Genomic DNA, 14,840 nt, shown 5'->3' with positions numbered 1-14,840 from the left:
CTGCTGAAGTGTTGGGGCTTAAAGCCTGCTTTATGGAAGTGGGAGCCCCCCCCTCCCCCCAGCTTGCTCCTGCAGCCATAGCTTGGGCCTGCTTGTAGGACGCCTGCCAAAAGAGGTTGGAAATATTTGAAGCCCCTGGTGGGGGTGGAGGATGTTTGCTGGTTGTAGGGCCACTTATTGTTCTGCATTGACTCAGGGACTTGGATTTGATGTGGCTGGGAACATGAAACATTTCTTAAAAAAACAAACTCCTGGGGTGCTCCTGGATTCACATTTGGACACTTATCTTGCTGGGATCCTTTGACCACTGCTGACTTCCCGCCCTTGGGGGGGGGGGGGGGGGTGGACTCAATGACCTTCCAAGGTCCCTTCCAGCCCCAATGTCTATGAAATCTGTGAAGTCGGCAGCCCTGTCGGGGGGCACGTGCCCCCCCATATGCGTTGCCCATACTCCCCGCCAACCTCCGGCCCTGCCAATAGCGTCAGCCCCCACCCCGTCTGTGGGGGTGGGGATACATGCCCGTGGTATGCGTGGCCAACCCTCATTTTCTAAGAGAACCTATTTGTCAAGTGCGAGACCCTTTCCTATATCCACGTTGGGGTTGCATCCCACGGGCCGGACGAAGGCACGGGCCAACCGGGCAGCTGCCGAAAAGAAGCACGTTTCCACCGAAGGGAGGGGCGGCTAGGTAGGGCGCTGCATAGACCTTCCCTTGTGTAGGGGCGGTGGGAGAGGGGCCCCGCCCGGCGGCGCTGCGGGGCAGGGCGGCGGGCGGGAGGCGGGAGGCGGGAGCCGCTTCCCGGCAGGCGCCGCCCCGGCGCGGGCGCGGCTATAAGAGGCGCTGCGCGGCGCCCGCCCGCCTCTGCCCGGCTTCAGGATGTTGGTGGAGAGTGGGCACGCGGCGCTGGCACTGGTGGGCGGCGGCACGGGCAGCCCCCTGGACCTGGCCTGCTTCTATGCCTCGTCCCCGCACTCCAGCGAGGGCAGCTGCTCGCCCGCCCGCTCCGCGCCCGCCTCGCCCGGCTCCGGCTCCGGCTCCGGCTCCGACTGCGAGGCAGCGGGCGGGCAGCGACGCGCCGGTAAGGGCACGGCCCACCCGTCCGGGGGGCGAGAGGCTGAGGGGGGCAGAGGTTTATTGTGCTTGGGGGCTGAGTCTCCCCGAGTGGGGAAGAGCGCCTGGGAGAGGGTTGGCATGGGGCACAGGCGAGCCCGTCAGAGGCTGCCCTAGGTTATGATTTTCAGCTCTTATGGGGAGGGGCTCTTGTCTCGTCTAGTGGGGCGCATCTTCCCTCCCACCCCAGCTCCTCCGTAATTTGCACCCTGGGTCCTGGTACAAAAAAGGTTGAGAAGCACTGACTGAGATGGTGGTTTCTTTGTATGGCATGCTTTGGGCAGAGGTGATCCTGCCTCAGGCAGGCAGCCAGACTGAGATGGACCACCAGCCCCGCTTCCTCATGAGTAAGATCTGAACTACAAAGTCTCTGGTAGATACAGCCTTAGGTTTGAGCTAGCTGGTTGCGGCAAGAGGTAGGGCCAGTCTTGGAAGGCACTCAGGACCTCTGTGGACGGGAGGTTGCCCAGTCTGAGAGGAGCAACCAGATCTGACCAGGGGAACACTTATCCCTTGTGATTCCTGGCTGATTTATTTTGCTTATTGATTTATTTTTTACTGGGTCTCGTGTTCCCTGGGGCACCAGTATGGTCATGCAGTAGTCATTGGCTTTGGTGCTTCGGCTGCCAGCAGGAGAAGAGGGCTGTTCATAATGGATGCTCAGCACTTTTCAGGAGGAGGCTGTTCAGTTTGCATTCCTGTAACCTGGGGTGCTTAGAGGTCCCTGCGAGGGTGCTGCAGGACACCACACTGTTAGCACTGTTAAGTGGGCACACAGGATTTGCACGGTAAACCCAGAGACTTCCCCTAATTCCCAGAATTCATTGTGTTCAAACTGTTCTGCCCTGCTGTTGTGTTTCGGCGTTCTTTGCAGCAGAATTGCTCTAGTATTTTCTAGTTTAAAAAAAAAAAAAAAAAAGGAAGAGAACTTAAGAGCTGGCATTTTCCTGGGGGCAGGAGTAGAGTGGGATCTTGAGTCTAGAAAGGTTATGCTCCTTTATGTAGTGAGGTGTCAATGCAGTCTGGAAAGAGCCTTCCTCTAAAGCATCCCATTGAAAGTGTTTGCTAGTTCAACGTAAGGACCTACTCCAAAACCATTTGATAAATTTGCATTGGTTATTTAGGTCTTTAACTCTCTCCCTTGTTCCTCCTTCTCCTGCCCTTTATATTATATACTATTGTTTATGTAACTAGGCACTGCCTCCCCCACCCCTTTTGATTTTCCTTTCGGTCTGTTTGGGTTTATTTTTCCATGAGAGGCTTGTTTACGGAAAGCTAATGTTTTCACATATAAACATTGAGTTAATCATTTGCTGTTCTTAGTGTCTCAAAAATGGCTCTTAAACTTTTTGTGAGTCATAAGCCTGTTTTCTCCTTCAGAGGCTCTTAAGAGCCTGGCTCATTTTCTGGCTTGGGAAGGCTGGGTCTGCTGGAGTGTTGTTACCATGAAGTCTATTGAAACCCGGAGATTGACTCCCATTGACATCAGTGGATTTAGACTCTGGAACTGTATTTCTTTTTCTTCTGGCAAAAATCCCAGCTGATGACCAAGGGAAACTTGAGACCAGGTCACTGATCTCCAGTTTCCTGTATTTAAAAATAAATAAATAAAAATCAAGCATCTGGCTTGTTTCTTTTCTGGGAGGGGTGATATATTTGTGTATTATGTATATAGTTTATTTGTATCCTAAACTCTGTACTTTCCTTATCACATTAGTTCCCTATTCAAATGGGGTGTGTTAGGTCATCATTTCCTATCTTTCACTTCTGCTTTTACAGCTTTAAAATTGGTCTGATTTTTTTAAAAAGAGGCTGAGGGGTCTCACAGAGTCTTCTGCTTGTCTTTTTAAAGAAAGCAAGTTTTCTTCTTTAAAGTGGAATTTTCAATCCCTATGGAAACACCAAGCACAAGTAATTCTGGAAATTATTGGCCCAGCATTAGGCAAAAAACATTCTGATATTTTTGTATCATGCTTTTGCATATGCATAGGACTTGCATTTTATTGCTTCCAGTGTATTAACCAACAAGAGTTGATAAGGGGGGGAGGGATGAGGGAGAGTCAAAAGAGATGAAATTCGAATTGATGCGCTTCTGAAACCCTTAATAGCTGGCCAGCACGGGTCTCTGTAATCTATTCTTGTGTTGAACGACTGCCTGCATTCTCAGATGGAATTAGAGAATTTTTGGTGATTGTTTTTCTGTTTGTTTTTTTGATTCATGGTAATTCCAATTTGCTTGCTTGCTGTTTGTTTGGGTTTTTTAAAATGTTTATTTGAGCACCTTTAAATTTTATTTTGTGTCTCCGCAGTTGAACACCACATGGGGGGAGGAAGGCAGCACAAAGGACCTTTCCAGGGGGTTCGTGTGAAGAACTCAGTGAAAGAGCTTCTCTTGCACTTCAGAAGCAGCAGACAGATGTCTACAGGTTATGTTGCTGATGACTGCAAGGTAATAAATAGTTTTGATACTATGGGCCCTTGCATCAGTGGGTTCAGCTATTGGTGGAGTTGGTGAGAAATGTATTTAATAAGACCAGACCCCACTTTTTTGGCTTGCTGCTGATGCAGGTGTGAGAAATGTTATGTTTTCTCCCAAAACTATGGGAAGGAAGAGTTGGGGGTATGGAGTGGGAAGACACCAGCAGGTGGATTTGCTCTTCTTGCTAAAGAAAGGAGATGCATTGAAATTATAGATGGCTTGTTTTTCAAATAGAGTACAAATAAATGTAAACTTGGCTGCAGTTATGCCAAAAGATAAATGGACAAACTTTCTCAGAAGAGAATTGCTTTAATTGCTTGTTAGTGACAGCAGCCAGCATAGTGCTGCACAGCACACACACTGTGAAGACAGCAGTTGTCCCGCAAAGCCTGCAATATAATACAGGGGCGGAAGAAATAAGATATGTTAGCCTAGAAAGAGGAATTTGCCTTAGAGTACCTGCGTTGAGTTCCTGTTTGCATCTCAGTGAGAGAGAATTTCTTGGGTTTGGTGTTATTAAATTAAAATAGGAAGTAAGCTAATAGATTTTTATAGGAATTTTCTCAAAAAAAATTACAGCACTGTCCTCCTAGAGGTTTTTGAACCATCCTGTAGAATTCTATGGCATGGATATAATTGTCTGTTACTTTCTATTAGATGACTCGAAAAGCCATTTAGTAGACTAGTTAGAACTTCATAGACTTGTAGGACAGTAGGGCTGGAAGGGATGTCATGGGGTCATCTAGTCCAGCCCCTTTCTCCCAAAGTTTTGCAGCACTCTTCTGTAAGAGTACATTTTAGAATTGTTTTTAATTAGTAAATGTATCAAATGGAAGTACTGGTTTGACACTCTTCTATATGAATTCTTCTAAGTGTAGGAGGTGCATTTATGTTTATATGAGTGTTTTTAGTCTCTTTTGAGTGTTTCTTTTTAAATTGCTTTCAGTTTTTCTGGAATAATTTTGCTTGTTTTTGTTTTTAAATAGGCACAAGAAGGGTTACTGAACTATGATCAGTATACAGGTACAAAATTTTAAACTTTCTGCATGTCCCTGTGTAATATAAATATAAACATACTATTTTTTTTTAAAGAATATTTGCCAAGGCTAAAAACTGGTTGTAAATTTCCTCAACAGAGCTGAAGAACTTGCTAGCTCACAGTAGCAAAAGAAAGGCTTCTGAGCCCCTCTGTGATGGACCTGCTTACAAACGGCCAGCCAGTGCCCACCCTCATTTTCTGGTAAATTTTTCTGTCTCTCTCTTTTATTGTTTAAAAAAATAATTGTTTCATAAGACTGGTGTTGCAAGGAACCAGCCACTGAATAATTCCTCTAATTTTTTGTGTTTATTTTAATTTTTTTGCAGACACCACCACAGACACCAACCTCTATTGATAACATGGAGGATGCACACAAAAATGAATCAAAGCATGATAGCAATACTGACCTGCTTCAGAACATTATAAATATTAAGAATGAGTCAAGTCCAGTTTCTCTGAACACAGTGCAAGTTAGCTGGCTGCACTCTATTTCTAACCATAAATCACCTGGAGAGCACTATCAAGACAGTTCAGGAACACAGACTTTCTCTCCACCCCAGAAGTATCAAACATTTCAAGACAGCAGTTCCCAACAGATGTTGGATGCTCCCCAGAACTACCAGTTTGCTCCCTCACGGGCCCAGGATTTGTCACAGAATTATATTCAGGATCCTTCACCGGAATACAGGCCACTTTCTGGCAAAGTCCAGTCTCTGGCCTACCAGCAAAATGTTTTTGAAAGTCGTGAACTGCAGTATTGCCCAACCCAGGGTTTCTCATCTCTCTTGAATGGTTCTGAGGGTTCAGAGAATATGACTTTTCCACTGCAGCCTCTTGCAAATGCCCATGAGCAACCTGACATTAGCACCCATGCTCAGAACTTCAGCCTGGCACCAAGTAATATCTGTGGTACTCTTGGTGGAAATGGTACATCTTTGGCTACTCTGAATGTTTCTCTACAGCACACGGGTATCAGAAACACTGCACAGCTGGGCAAGTCCTTCTTTCAGTGGCAGGTGGAACAGGAGGAAAACAAGCTGGCCAACCTCTCTCAGGACCAGCTCCTTGCCAAAGACTCAGATGGTGACACGTGAGTATCCTTCATTTAAACTGCGGTGTTGGGGAATGCTTTGGTTGGCTCTTGGTGGGTTGCTTGGTTGGAAGGGGACTCTTTTTTGCTTAGTAGGAGTGGCTACACCTTTGAAAATACAATAGCTTCTTTCAAACAGCATGTCACTTTGTACTTGTGACCTTCCCTGCAGGTTCCTTCATATTGCTGTTGCCCAGGGCCGGAGGGCTCTTTCCTTTGTTCTTGCAAGAAAGATGGCTGCTCTGCACATGCTGGATATTAAAGAACACAATGGCCAGGTGAGGTTCTCAGTGTGCCAGCGTTTTAAGCTTCTGAAGGCTATATGCTTCTAGACCTTGAGCGAAGCTTGGTGGAATGCCTGTTAATATTATGCTTGAGGGTTAGCCTGCATACTAATGCCAGCCTTGACTTAACAGTTCAATAGATAACCCTTCACCAGTGCTGGGAATTGTCTGTATCCATAAACATTGCTTTATTAATATTTGATCTGGGGCATTTTTTGTTGTCATTTCCTGGTAGATAACAAATGACTTAACCTCTTTTCTGTATTTGCAGAGTGCCTTTCAGGTGGCGGTAGCTGCCAACCAGCATCTCATTGTACAGGACTTGGTTGGTCTAGGGGCTCAAGTGAACACCACTGACTGCTGGGGCAGGACGCCACTCCATGTTTGTGCTGAGAAGGGGCATGCCCAGGTCCTTCAGGTGAGGTTTGATAAACTCTGGAGCCCTTTCTTTGCCTTGCCCCATCCCCTATAAAAACAATCCCCATTTCTCCCGCACTGAGATGTTCTGACTATATCCCAGGGTTGTACATTATTTAACAGTTTAATGTACAGCAGTTTGCTCTAAGACTATCAATGGTATTATAGGCTGTTGCTGTAGAATTTTGTACGTAAAAAAAACCTGAGCAGTTTCCTTTATATTATACAAAAATGTTATAAAACCTTTCATTTACCAGTATGTCTTTTGGCTTGAACTAACAAGTGCCTTGTACCCATTATTGCAGGCAATCCAGAAAGGAATCTTGGAAAATAGTCAATACGTGGACCTTGAGGCGACAAACTATGATGGTGAGCAGCTGGGAGGGGAAAAAGTTTGAGCTGCCCCTATGAAACAAGACAGCCAATCAAATAATTCTTTACTGCTTGTTTGATTTATTTATTTATTTTTTAAAATTGTTCTTAACTTCAAGGTTTGTCAGCTTTGCACTGTGCAGTACTAGCCCACAATGCTGTGGTGCATGAACTCCAAAACCGTCAGCCTCCTCACTCCCCAGAGATTCAGGAACTTCTGTTGAGAAACAAGAGTCTGGTAGACACCATCAAAACTCTGATCCAAATGGGAGCTTCTGTTGAGGCAAAAGTAAGTTAGAGTAGCAATTCTGAAATAACTGGGTGCTGGGTGCCACCTGAGGCAGAGGGCAAATTGCTTATTATAAATGAAAGGGAGTTAATAAATACTTTCAAGTACTTTAAGACTTCTTCATTTATCTGATTGGAATGGGAATGCTGTGTTTATTCAGATCAGCAGGGTCTCTTCTTAGTAAATGGCTAGAAGAAGAAAGTGACAGCTTAATTTCTGGACAAACGTAATATTAGCTGGGCTGGTAATAAATGTGTTCCACTTTATTTAGAAGCAGCCTGTAGAAAATGCTGCCCTGGTGTTTTTCCTGGGGTTTGGAATTTGGATTATCATTAAATCCCGTATCTGGTTTGAGTGACTACTGGGCTAGGTAGTTAGGTCTAAACTGTCCACTGCCTTCTTGAGAACTTGAACAATTCAATATCCATTGAGGACCTGGGCCATCACATATGAGACTAGAATAGTTTAAATAAAAATTACCTTTTTTACTTCGATTTCAAATATCAGTGAATTACAGTACAAGTGTAGTAGTGAAGGTAGTCATCTCCTGTACTCTTCCTTCTCCCAGTCCCCTTGAGGATACTCTGATATTATTCTTCCACTTTATTTTAAAAGGCAATGAGTGTTCTACTCAGGAAGTGAATCCACCAGACTTCCAGTGTTGCAATGCAGAAACTTCTTTTGTTTTTTGTTTTGGCTAGGATCGTAAGAGTGGTCGCTCAGCTCTGCACCTGGCAGCAGAAGAAGCCAATGTGGAGCTTATTCGTCTCTTTCTGGAGCAGCCCAACAGCCTGTCTTTTGTTAATGCAAAGGTATGGTGTCTTTCATGAATGCAAAGTAGTGTAGACCCCTTGTTGAATGAGTGATATCATCCTTGTGCCACTATTCCTAAATCTTGCTAGCTTTAATGGCATTGTTCCCTTGTTTTCACTAGGCGTACAATGGCAACACAGCGCTTCATGTGGCTGCCAGCCTGCAATATCGGATGACCCAGTTGGATGCAGTTCGTCTGCTGATGAGAAAGGGAGCTGATCCCAGTGCTAGGAACCTGGAGAATGAGCAGCCAGTTCATCTGGTTCCTGATGGCTCTGTAGGAGAACAGGTAAAAGAAACCCCAAACCTTTCAGATTTTTCTGTTGAGTTGAGTGGCCATGAGTACATTTTTTTGTTTGCTAGAAGTCCTCCTTTTTTCTGGCAATATTAAATTCTGTGAAACAATATTATAGATGCTTCTGAGTTAGGGGAACAGAATAGCTTGACAGATTAGGACTATTCACAGTCAAAGGCAGGATAGAACAGTTAACATCTCTGTTCATTCAGAATAGCACAGCTGATAACAGCAGTTTTCTCCTTGCAACGTCTAGGTCTTGCATGCTAATTTATGTAAAACTCAGAACAATTAAAAAGCTGGAGTTGAATTGTTTGGGACTAACAACGCTAGTAGCATACAGAGTAATCACCTAATCTTAGTTTTTGGAATGGTCGCTGAATATTCAGCGAAATAAATTGAGTGTGTTTGCAAAAAATATATAAGGAATCTCTGTAAAGAAATGCATGGTAAATTACAGATACCCAATTTGTTTACAAAATGGGTAAACAAATTTGAGAGAAATTTCAAAGAGAAATGGCAAGCTTTATAATTTCAGTATCATGTACTGTATTTATACATCAGAGTTGAGGCAAGTAACTTGAGAGTTCTGTTATAGAAGAACTGTTTAATAGAATCAGCCATTAAGCATTTTTCAATGTCATAAGGTCACAATGCAAGACCATATGCTTACTGTGCAGTAGCTTGCTGTTACTGTGCAGTAGCATTGCTGGTCAGGAACTGTGATGTGATTCATGCATTCATAGACATTAGGGCTGGAAGGGACCTCAGAAGATCAAGCCCAGCCCCCTGCCCCAGGGGCAGAAAGTCAGCAGGGATCATAGGATCCCAGCAAGATAAACATCCAAATGTTTCTTAAAGGTGTTCAAAGTAGGTGCTTGAACCACCTCTGGCTGGGGTCTATTCCAAATTTTGGGGGCTTGAATAGTAAAGAAGTTCTTTCTTACATCCAGCCCAAAATGGTCATGGAGAGGTTTGTGACTGTTCGACCTTGTCATCCCTTGGGGCGCTCTGGTGAACAGATGTTGCCCCAGATCCTGGTGAACACACCTGATGCTACTGTGCAGTGGTAATGAGCTACTGTGTAATAAGCATCACCAGGCAACCATGCTGGGATGCTACTGCGCAGAAACGCTGGTTACTGTGCAGTCATTTGGTACTTAGTTGTTACTACACAGTCATTTAGTAGTTGCATAACTGTGCAGCAGGCTTCTCATGTAGATGTGCCTAGTATGTGGAGAAACAAGAATCTAGTTCCTTGCTTATGAATTTGGGGTAGGCCATAAAAAATGCTAGTGTTATGATAAATTTTAGAGTCCAAGTAATAAATCAGGGAAGTGCTGTGCTAAGTACTGTACATTTATTCATACCAAAGAGATGACCCTTGCCCTGAAAAGTTTACAGTATAAATAAGCAAGTAATTCCAATCTCAGTTACAGTGGTAAAAATCATGTTGTTTTAAGGCAGTTCACTTGTACAACTGAAATTGGAATCTAAGCTGATAGCATTGCTTTTACGAGTGCACAGGTTTGGGCCTTCAGAGGGTGAATACTGATCTCTCTCTCTCTCTTTTTTAGATAAGACGGATCCTGAAGGGGAAGGCTATTCAGCAGAGAGCCTCGTCATATTAGACTCCATGTGTCTTGGAGTTCTCATCACTTACACTCACTGTCAGTTAGGCAGTCCTAATGTATTTGTAAATAGACCATTTGCCTGGTGGAGGCAAATGTTAGTTGTTTCCATGAAACAAAAGTATTTAGTTCACTATCATATAGTGGGTTATAATTAATAAATAAAAAAATCCAAATTCCTCTCAGCAGATGGGAATGTTTGATTCCCCGGTATATGGAACCTTTGTCTGGATACCCGGACCCAATATCAGTGGTAAAACTGACTTACTTAACAGCAGATAATCTGGTATCTGGGCAGGTATCTGGGCACAGACAATTGTATTGTTTGTTGTTAGTTTTTATGTTTAATTTTTTTGTTTTTTGCATTTAGCTAGATTTATTGGATGGCAATATTTTTATTATTTGTTTTTGTCTTTTTTAAATTGCACATAAATATTAACTTTTAGGAAAATCTAATATTTTAAAACTAAAAGACCTATTTATATACCTTTTTGTAGCTCCCCCCTCTCAGTTTCCACGACAGTACTGTATATAATCAAGGCATTATCATGCAGTTCTACAGACCTAGTGGTTTGTTCCAGTTTCAGATATTTCCAGTTTTGAGCTTTTGGATTGTGCACATGGAATTCTGATTTTTATGCTGGTGGAAATCGGATTAATTTAATTGTGTGAATGATTAATTGTCAGCGCTATAGTATTGGCAGGATCAATTGTCAATGGTACTTATTTGCAGAAAGCTATTGTAGTTTAAAGCAAATGATGAGTTGTAATAGGGTAACTATAAGCTTGATAGTGATCCTGTTGACATCAATGGGGACAGCATCAAATCCTATTTTCTTGCACCAGGACAGATTTTTCTTTAATCTGAGCAGTAGATTGTGTAGGAGAAAATATCCCTCTGTACATAATTTTCTTTAATGAGGAAGAATGTGGTTCTGATTTCAGCAGAAGTGCTCATGTATACACTTGGGAGCGTACTGATTGATGTCAGTGGAACTTAAGCATGTAGTTTAGATTACCTTGCTGAATCGGACCCTTTTTTCCTAGGGGAGAATACTTTCATCTCCTAAACAGATTTATTCTTGTATTGATGTTTTTACCTTATAGGTATAGTGATAATTGAATAATATTTGAAGCAAACACAGGTATTTTTCAATAATAATTCTGGCTCCTATTGCAACATGTTTATTAATGAAGTTGTATAAACATGTTTGATCAAAAAGAATGTCCTGTTTTGATCCCTCAAAGTGACCTGGGATGTACTTCATTTCAGTTGATTCTTTGAATGTTCTCTTTGTTCTCTAGCTTTTCTTGCATCATGTGATTCTTGTCCATAGCTGTGTAATTAACCTGGCATAATCTGATCACGTTGTTTATTGAAAGTATGTCTTGTAGACAAGATAATTGGAAAATCTGATAACTTGAGCAGAGCTGTGATGCATGCTTCAAAGATGTGTACAGTTTTGAATAAACTTTTTAATTCAAAGTTTCTAGTGGCTGGTATATATGATGCAAATAATATTAAATTTCATAAAATATGATGTGTTGCAAAAGCCTTTTACTGATGACACCTTGCCCTTTGGGAAGCAGAACCCATGTAAATAGCCCAATTCTCAGCTGGCCAATTGTTCCTCACACACAGAGCCGCCTCCTCTCTTGGGACTTCTCTCTTACACATTTTGGGAAACTTAGTTATCTTAGCCAACCTCTCATTTGCTTCCCTTGCTTTCCGTCTCACTTCTTCCCTTTGAGTTACGTTTAGTCAGTTCACTAGACTGACTGTTTGATTTGGTTTCGCAAACACCAACGTCATAAAGAAGTCATTGAAAATTTATCCTGAACAATGGCAAGTTGCTGCTGAGGCCACAATCTGTTCCTCTTCTCCCATCTCTTTCCAGGAGTTACGAGCCTTCTAAGGACAGCTACAGCGAGGTAGATGTAACCTCACATGTTAAGTTTGAAAGAGGGAAAGGAGAAGAAGGTTGTATTTTGACCAGCAAACAAAATAATACTGAATGGTGATGAAGACTTGCAGTGGAGTGTTAAATCCATAGCTGGTGTTGGTAGATTAGAGCCTTCCAAAGTCAAAACAAGGCCTACTTAATGTATCAATCTGGCCTAGGGCATCCAAGAGGCTCTGTATCATTTGAGAAGACAAATTGAAGGCTATGCCTTCCAATAGTGAATCTTACCTTCTGAACTGAATGAAAGGGCTCTTTGCTTTGTGGGGGTTTGGAGAAAATTCAGTCCCATTCCACTGCTGTTCTTTTTAATCATTTACATAATGGCCAATTAAATGTTTTTGTGTTGAAGAGAATCTGATCTGGACTTGCTAGTATGCAACTCGAGGTTGTGGCTAGTTATCTTACCTGAGAAGAGAACTAAATCCTTTGGGTTTTTGAGTTTGGCAGAAAGTATAGGTACAGTCAATCCCACTGCTGCAGGTAAGCCAGTGAAGGCCACTGTAAGGCATTGTCCCCTTCCATATCAATGACATTGATATCTAGTGCAAGTAAGGGTTCTTGGGATTTAGATTAGAGCATAAAAACTAAAATCAGTGTTCGATATGCTGCTGCCAAAATAATTTCATAATCTTAAAGGTTTGGTATACAGTTCCATACAAAGCACCCTAACCCCAAGTATAACTTACTAATATTCTCTCATGTAACATTAGAAGGCGAATAGTGTCTGGCACAAACAGTAGAGTTAGACAATCCCTCTAATTGAAGATGAAGAAACTAGGCATCAACTTGTATAACAAGGTTTGGCTAAAACACTCTGCTCCATTAGTAGGGTTTGGCACTTGGGACAAGGTTAAATGTGCTTTATCAGTTTGTAAGGACGTGAAAGGCCTTAGCTATGGTTTGAGTTGTGCCAGGGAAGGAATGCTAGTTGATGCCAAGTTTTGTTCTCACTATTGGTGTTTCTTGGCTCGTGCCACCAAACCCTAGCCTGGATTTGTTGGCTGTGTGCTTTAGCACAGATGGTGAAGGGAGCTGACTCTCAAACTACTAAATATAGTATACTCCCAGGAGTGGGGCAGACAAGCATGTCTTACGTTTATTTGTTAACATCCATTTGTATCACAAACATGGGTTTATATGTTCTTAGGGTGGAGCATGTTGTATATACAACTTCAAAATACCTATTAAGGGACTGTTCAGTGGGCAGGGGTAGATTTGAAATGGTTGCCTATTTTTAAGGTAACAAATATCACCATCAGTACCTGCCGTCTTTAGGCTGGTTAAAGCAGGAATGAAAATGGGCCAACAGAGAACAGGGACAACTTGACCTAGCCCAGGGGCTGTCAAGGTTTTTGGGTAGAGTGCCAAAAACACCCACAACCTCTACTTGGAAGATGTGGCATGCCAAGGTACCTGTGAGGGGCTTGATCCTTGTAGCAGTGTAGCTCTGGCCCCTTCCCTGCTGTCCACCCTGAGGTGTGCGTGCACCTGACTCCAGGAACAAGCTGAGTCAGGGGTCTGCAGATCCCAATGCAGCTGCTTGCAACTTCCTGGCTGCCTGCTACAGCCAACCTGGGCTCTGGGTAGGCAGGGGGTGCACCACCACGCTGGGGTACATGTGCACCTGTGTGCTCCCCCTATGCATTGCCCCTGGTTTGCTTCACTGCTGAGTTCCTGTGAGCCTGGTCAAGTTTTGGGAACTTTTGTGTACAAACTGTTTCCAATACAAACTCATCTGTCATTTATGACTCAAGAGAAGTCTTTAGGGAAGTGCTTTTCAACCAGGTGCCAGGAGATCCTTTGAAGGGTGCTATGGGACGCCATGCAATATTAGCCCTGTTAAATGTGAAAACACCTACGCATGATTCACCAGCTAAGTCCAGATATTGCAAATAGAACGACTCCTGGCTACATCCAGATGTACAGGCACGTGTGGTTTGTGGCACTGCAAGCCTCTTTGTGGCACTGCAAACTGCATCTTTTGAATGTTAAAATGTGCCCTGTGCTGCAAATTTGCCTCGTGAGGCCAAAATTTGCTACCAAGATTTCCTGGTAGCAAAAAAATACCCTAAAGAAAAAGCAGCATGTTGTACACCCAACAAGCATGTGCCGGCACACATGGAAGCTGGACCTTTCGGTCAGGCCTCTGTGCTGCAGGGCCTGTGTCCCTGCTGCTCCAGGCCACCAGGTAAGACTGGTGGGGCCAGCTCCAGTGCTGGCCCTGGTCTCTAGCTCTCCTTGGCTGAAGAGCTGGGCAGGGGCAGTTTGCCTGTTGTGGGACAATTACCGCAGTGCATGACCCTGTATGTGCCCTTCGGTGTGGAACAGTTTGTCCTGCAATGAAGGTCATATGCGGGGCGTGCACTGTAGTAATTTGTGCTGCTGCAAGTGCACGCCCCTGCATTTACAGCTATAGTGTTCAAACATTCTGACTTGTAGTCTTTCTGAGATCTTTGCAGCAGATTTGCTCTTTTATTTTTCCGTAATTTAAAAAAAAGAAAAACCAAAAAGAGTGAAAGCTAAGAGTTGGCATTTTCTGAAGGGCACCTTGAATCTAAAAAGATCGAGAACCATTGCTTTAGAGCATGTGGCCAGGTCTGTATCTGAGTCCAACTTTGAGGGGCAATATACCTGCCATCCAACCATCTGGGATACTTTTTTGTCTACTACTGGATTATAATGTAGCAGTGGTGGATAGAAGCAATATTGTCTGTCAGAATTTTACAGCTTAACCTTCTCCAGGAAATTCAGGACAGTTCTCTCTGCTTCTGCAGCCCTCAGATGGTTTTTTTGCTGTTTCAAATGTAAGCGTTCACTGGTTCTGCGCTGTTTCCCATTCACTTCTGCAAGCAATATTAAGCTGATGACTGAAAATTGTAGTGCAACCCCTTGCATAGTTTCGGTGCTTGCTGCATTAGCAGTGGTCTTTCCCCAACAGAGCAGTCCTTCCTGAAGAGCAGCGAGTTGTGGTCTTTCCTCTGACTCGGCATAGTTTCTCCTTCCTGTTCTAGAGTCCATTCTCATGAGTTTCTCTTCACTTGTGGAACTTACCTGT

General features: G+C 43.5%; 1 protein-coding gene across 2 annotated transcripts; it reads left to right on the top strand.

Moving 5' to 3' along the window:
• Positions 1–873: 873 nt before the first annotated feature.
• Positions 874–11,310, top strand: NFKBIZ (NFKB inhibitor zeta). 2 transcript variants are annotated; one of them, XM_019528634.1, is made up of 12 exons: positions 874–1,080; positions 3,422–3,561; positions 4,578–4,614; positions 4,728–4,831; positions 4,957–5,720; positions 5,893–5,998; positions 6,276–6,422; positions 6,727–6,790; positions 6,913–7,082; positions 7,784–7,894; positions 8,017–8,184; positions 9,768–11,310. In XM_019528634.1, the coding sequence occupies exons 1-12, from the start codon at positions 879–881 to the stop codon at positions 9,819–9,821; spliced, it is 2,067 nt and encodes a 688-aa protein (XP_019384179.1). In that variant the 5' UTR covers positions 874–878; the 3' UTR covers positions 9,822–11,310. The 2 variants fall into 2 exon arrangements, with proteins under 2 accessions (XP_019384179.1, XP_019384178.1); XM_019528633.1 differs by lacking the exon at positions 9,768–11,310 and having other exon boundaries at positions 8,017–8,473.
• The last annotated feature ends 3,530 nt before the right edge of the window (positions 11,311–14,840 follow it).

Source organism: Crocodylus porosus, unplaced genomic scaffold (assembly GCF_001723895.1).
Source record: "Crocodylus porosus isolate Cpor-Errol unplaced genomic scaffold, CroPor_comp1, whole genome shotgun sequence".
NCBI lineage: Eukaryota > Metazoa > Chordata > Crocodylia > Crocodylidae > Crocodylus > Crocodylus porosus.
The sequence above is the reverse complement of the archived record's forward strand: the minus strand, read 5'-3'. Positions and strand labels throughout refer to the sequence as shown.

What these genes read in the sequence shown, in the direction of transcription:
- NFKBIZ (XM_019528633.1), top strand. Translation starts at nt 879, where the DNA reads ATGTTGGTGGAGAGTGGGCACGCGGCGCTGGCACTGGTGGGCGGCGGC. An exon ending in GAACTATGATCAGTATACAG is followed by an intron (nt 4,615 to 4,727) that starts GTACAAAATTTT and finishes TTTCCTCAACAG; the next exon opens with AGCTGAAGAACTTGCTAGCT. An exon ending in AAAGACTCAGATGGTGACAC is followed by an intron (nt 5,721 to 5,892) that starts GTGAGTATCCTT and finishes CCTTCCCTGCAG; the next exon opens with GTTCCTTCATATTGCTGTTG.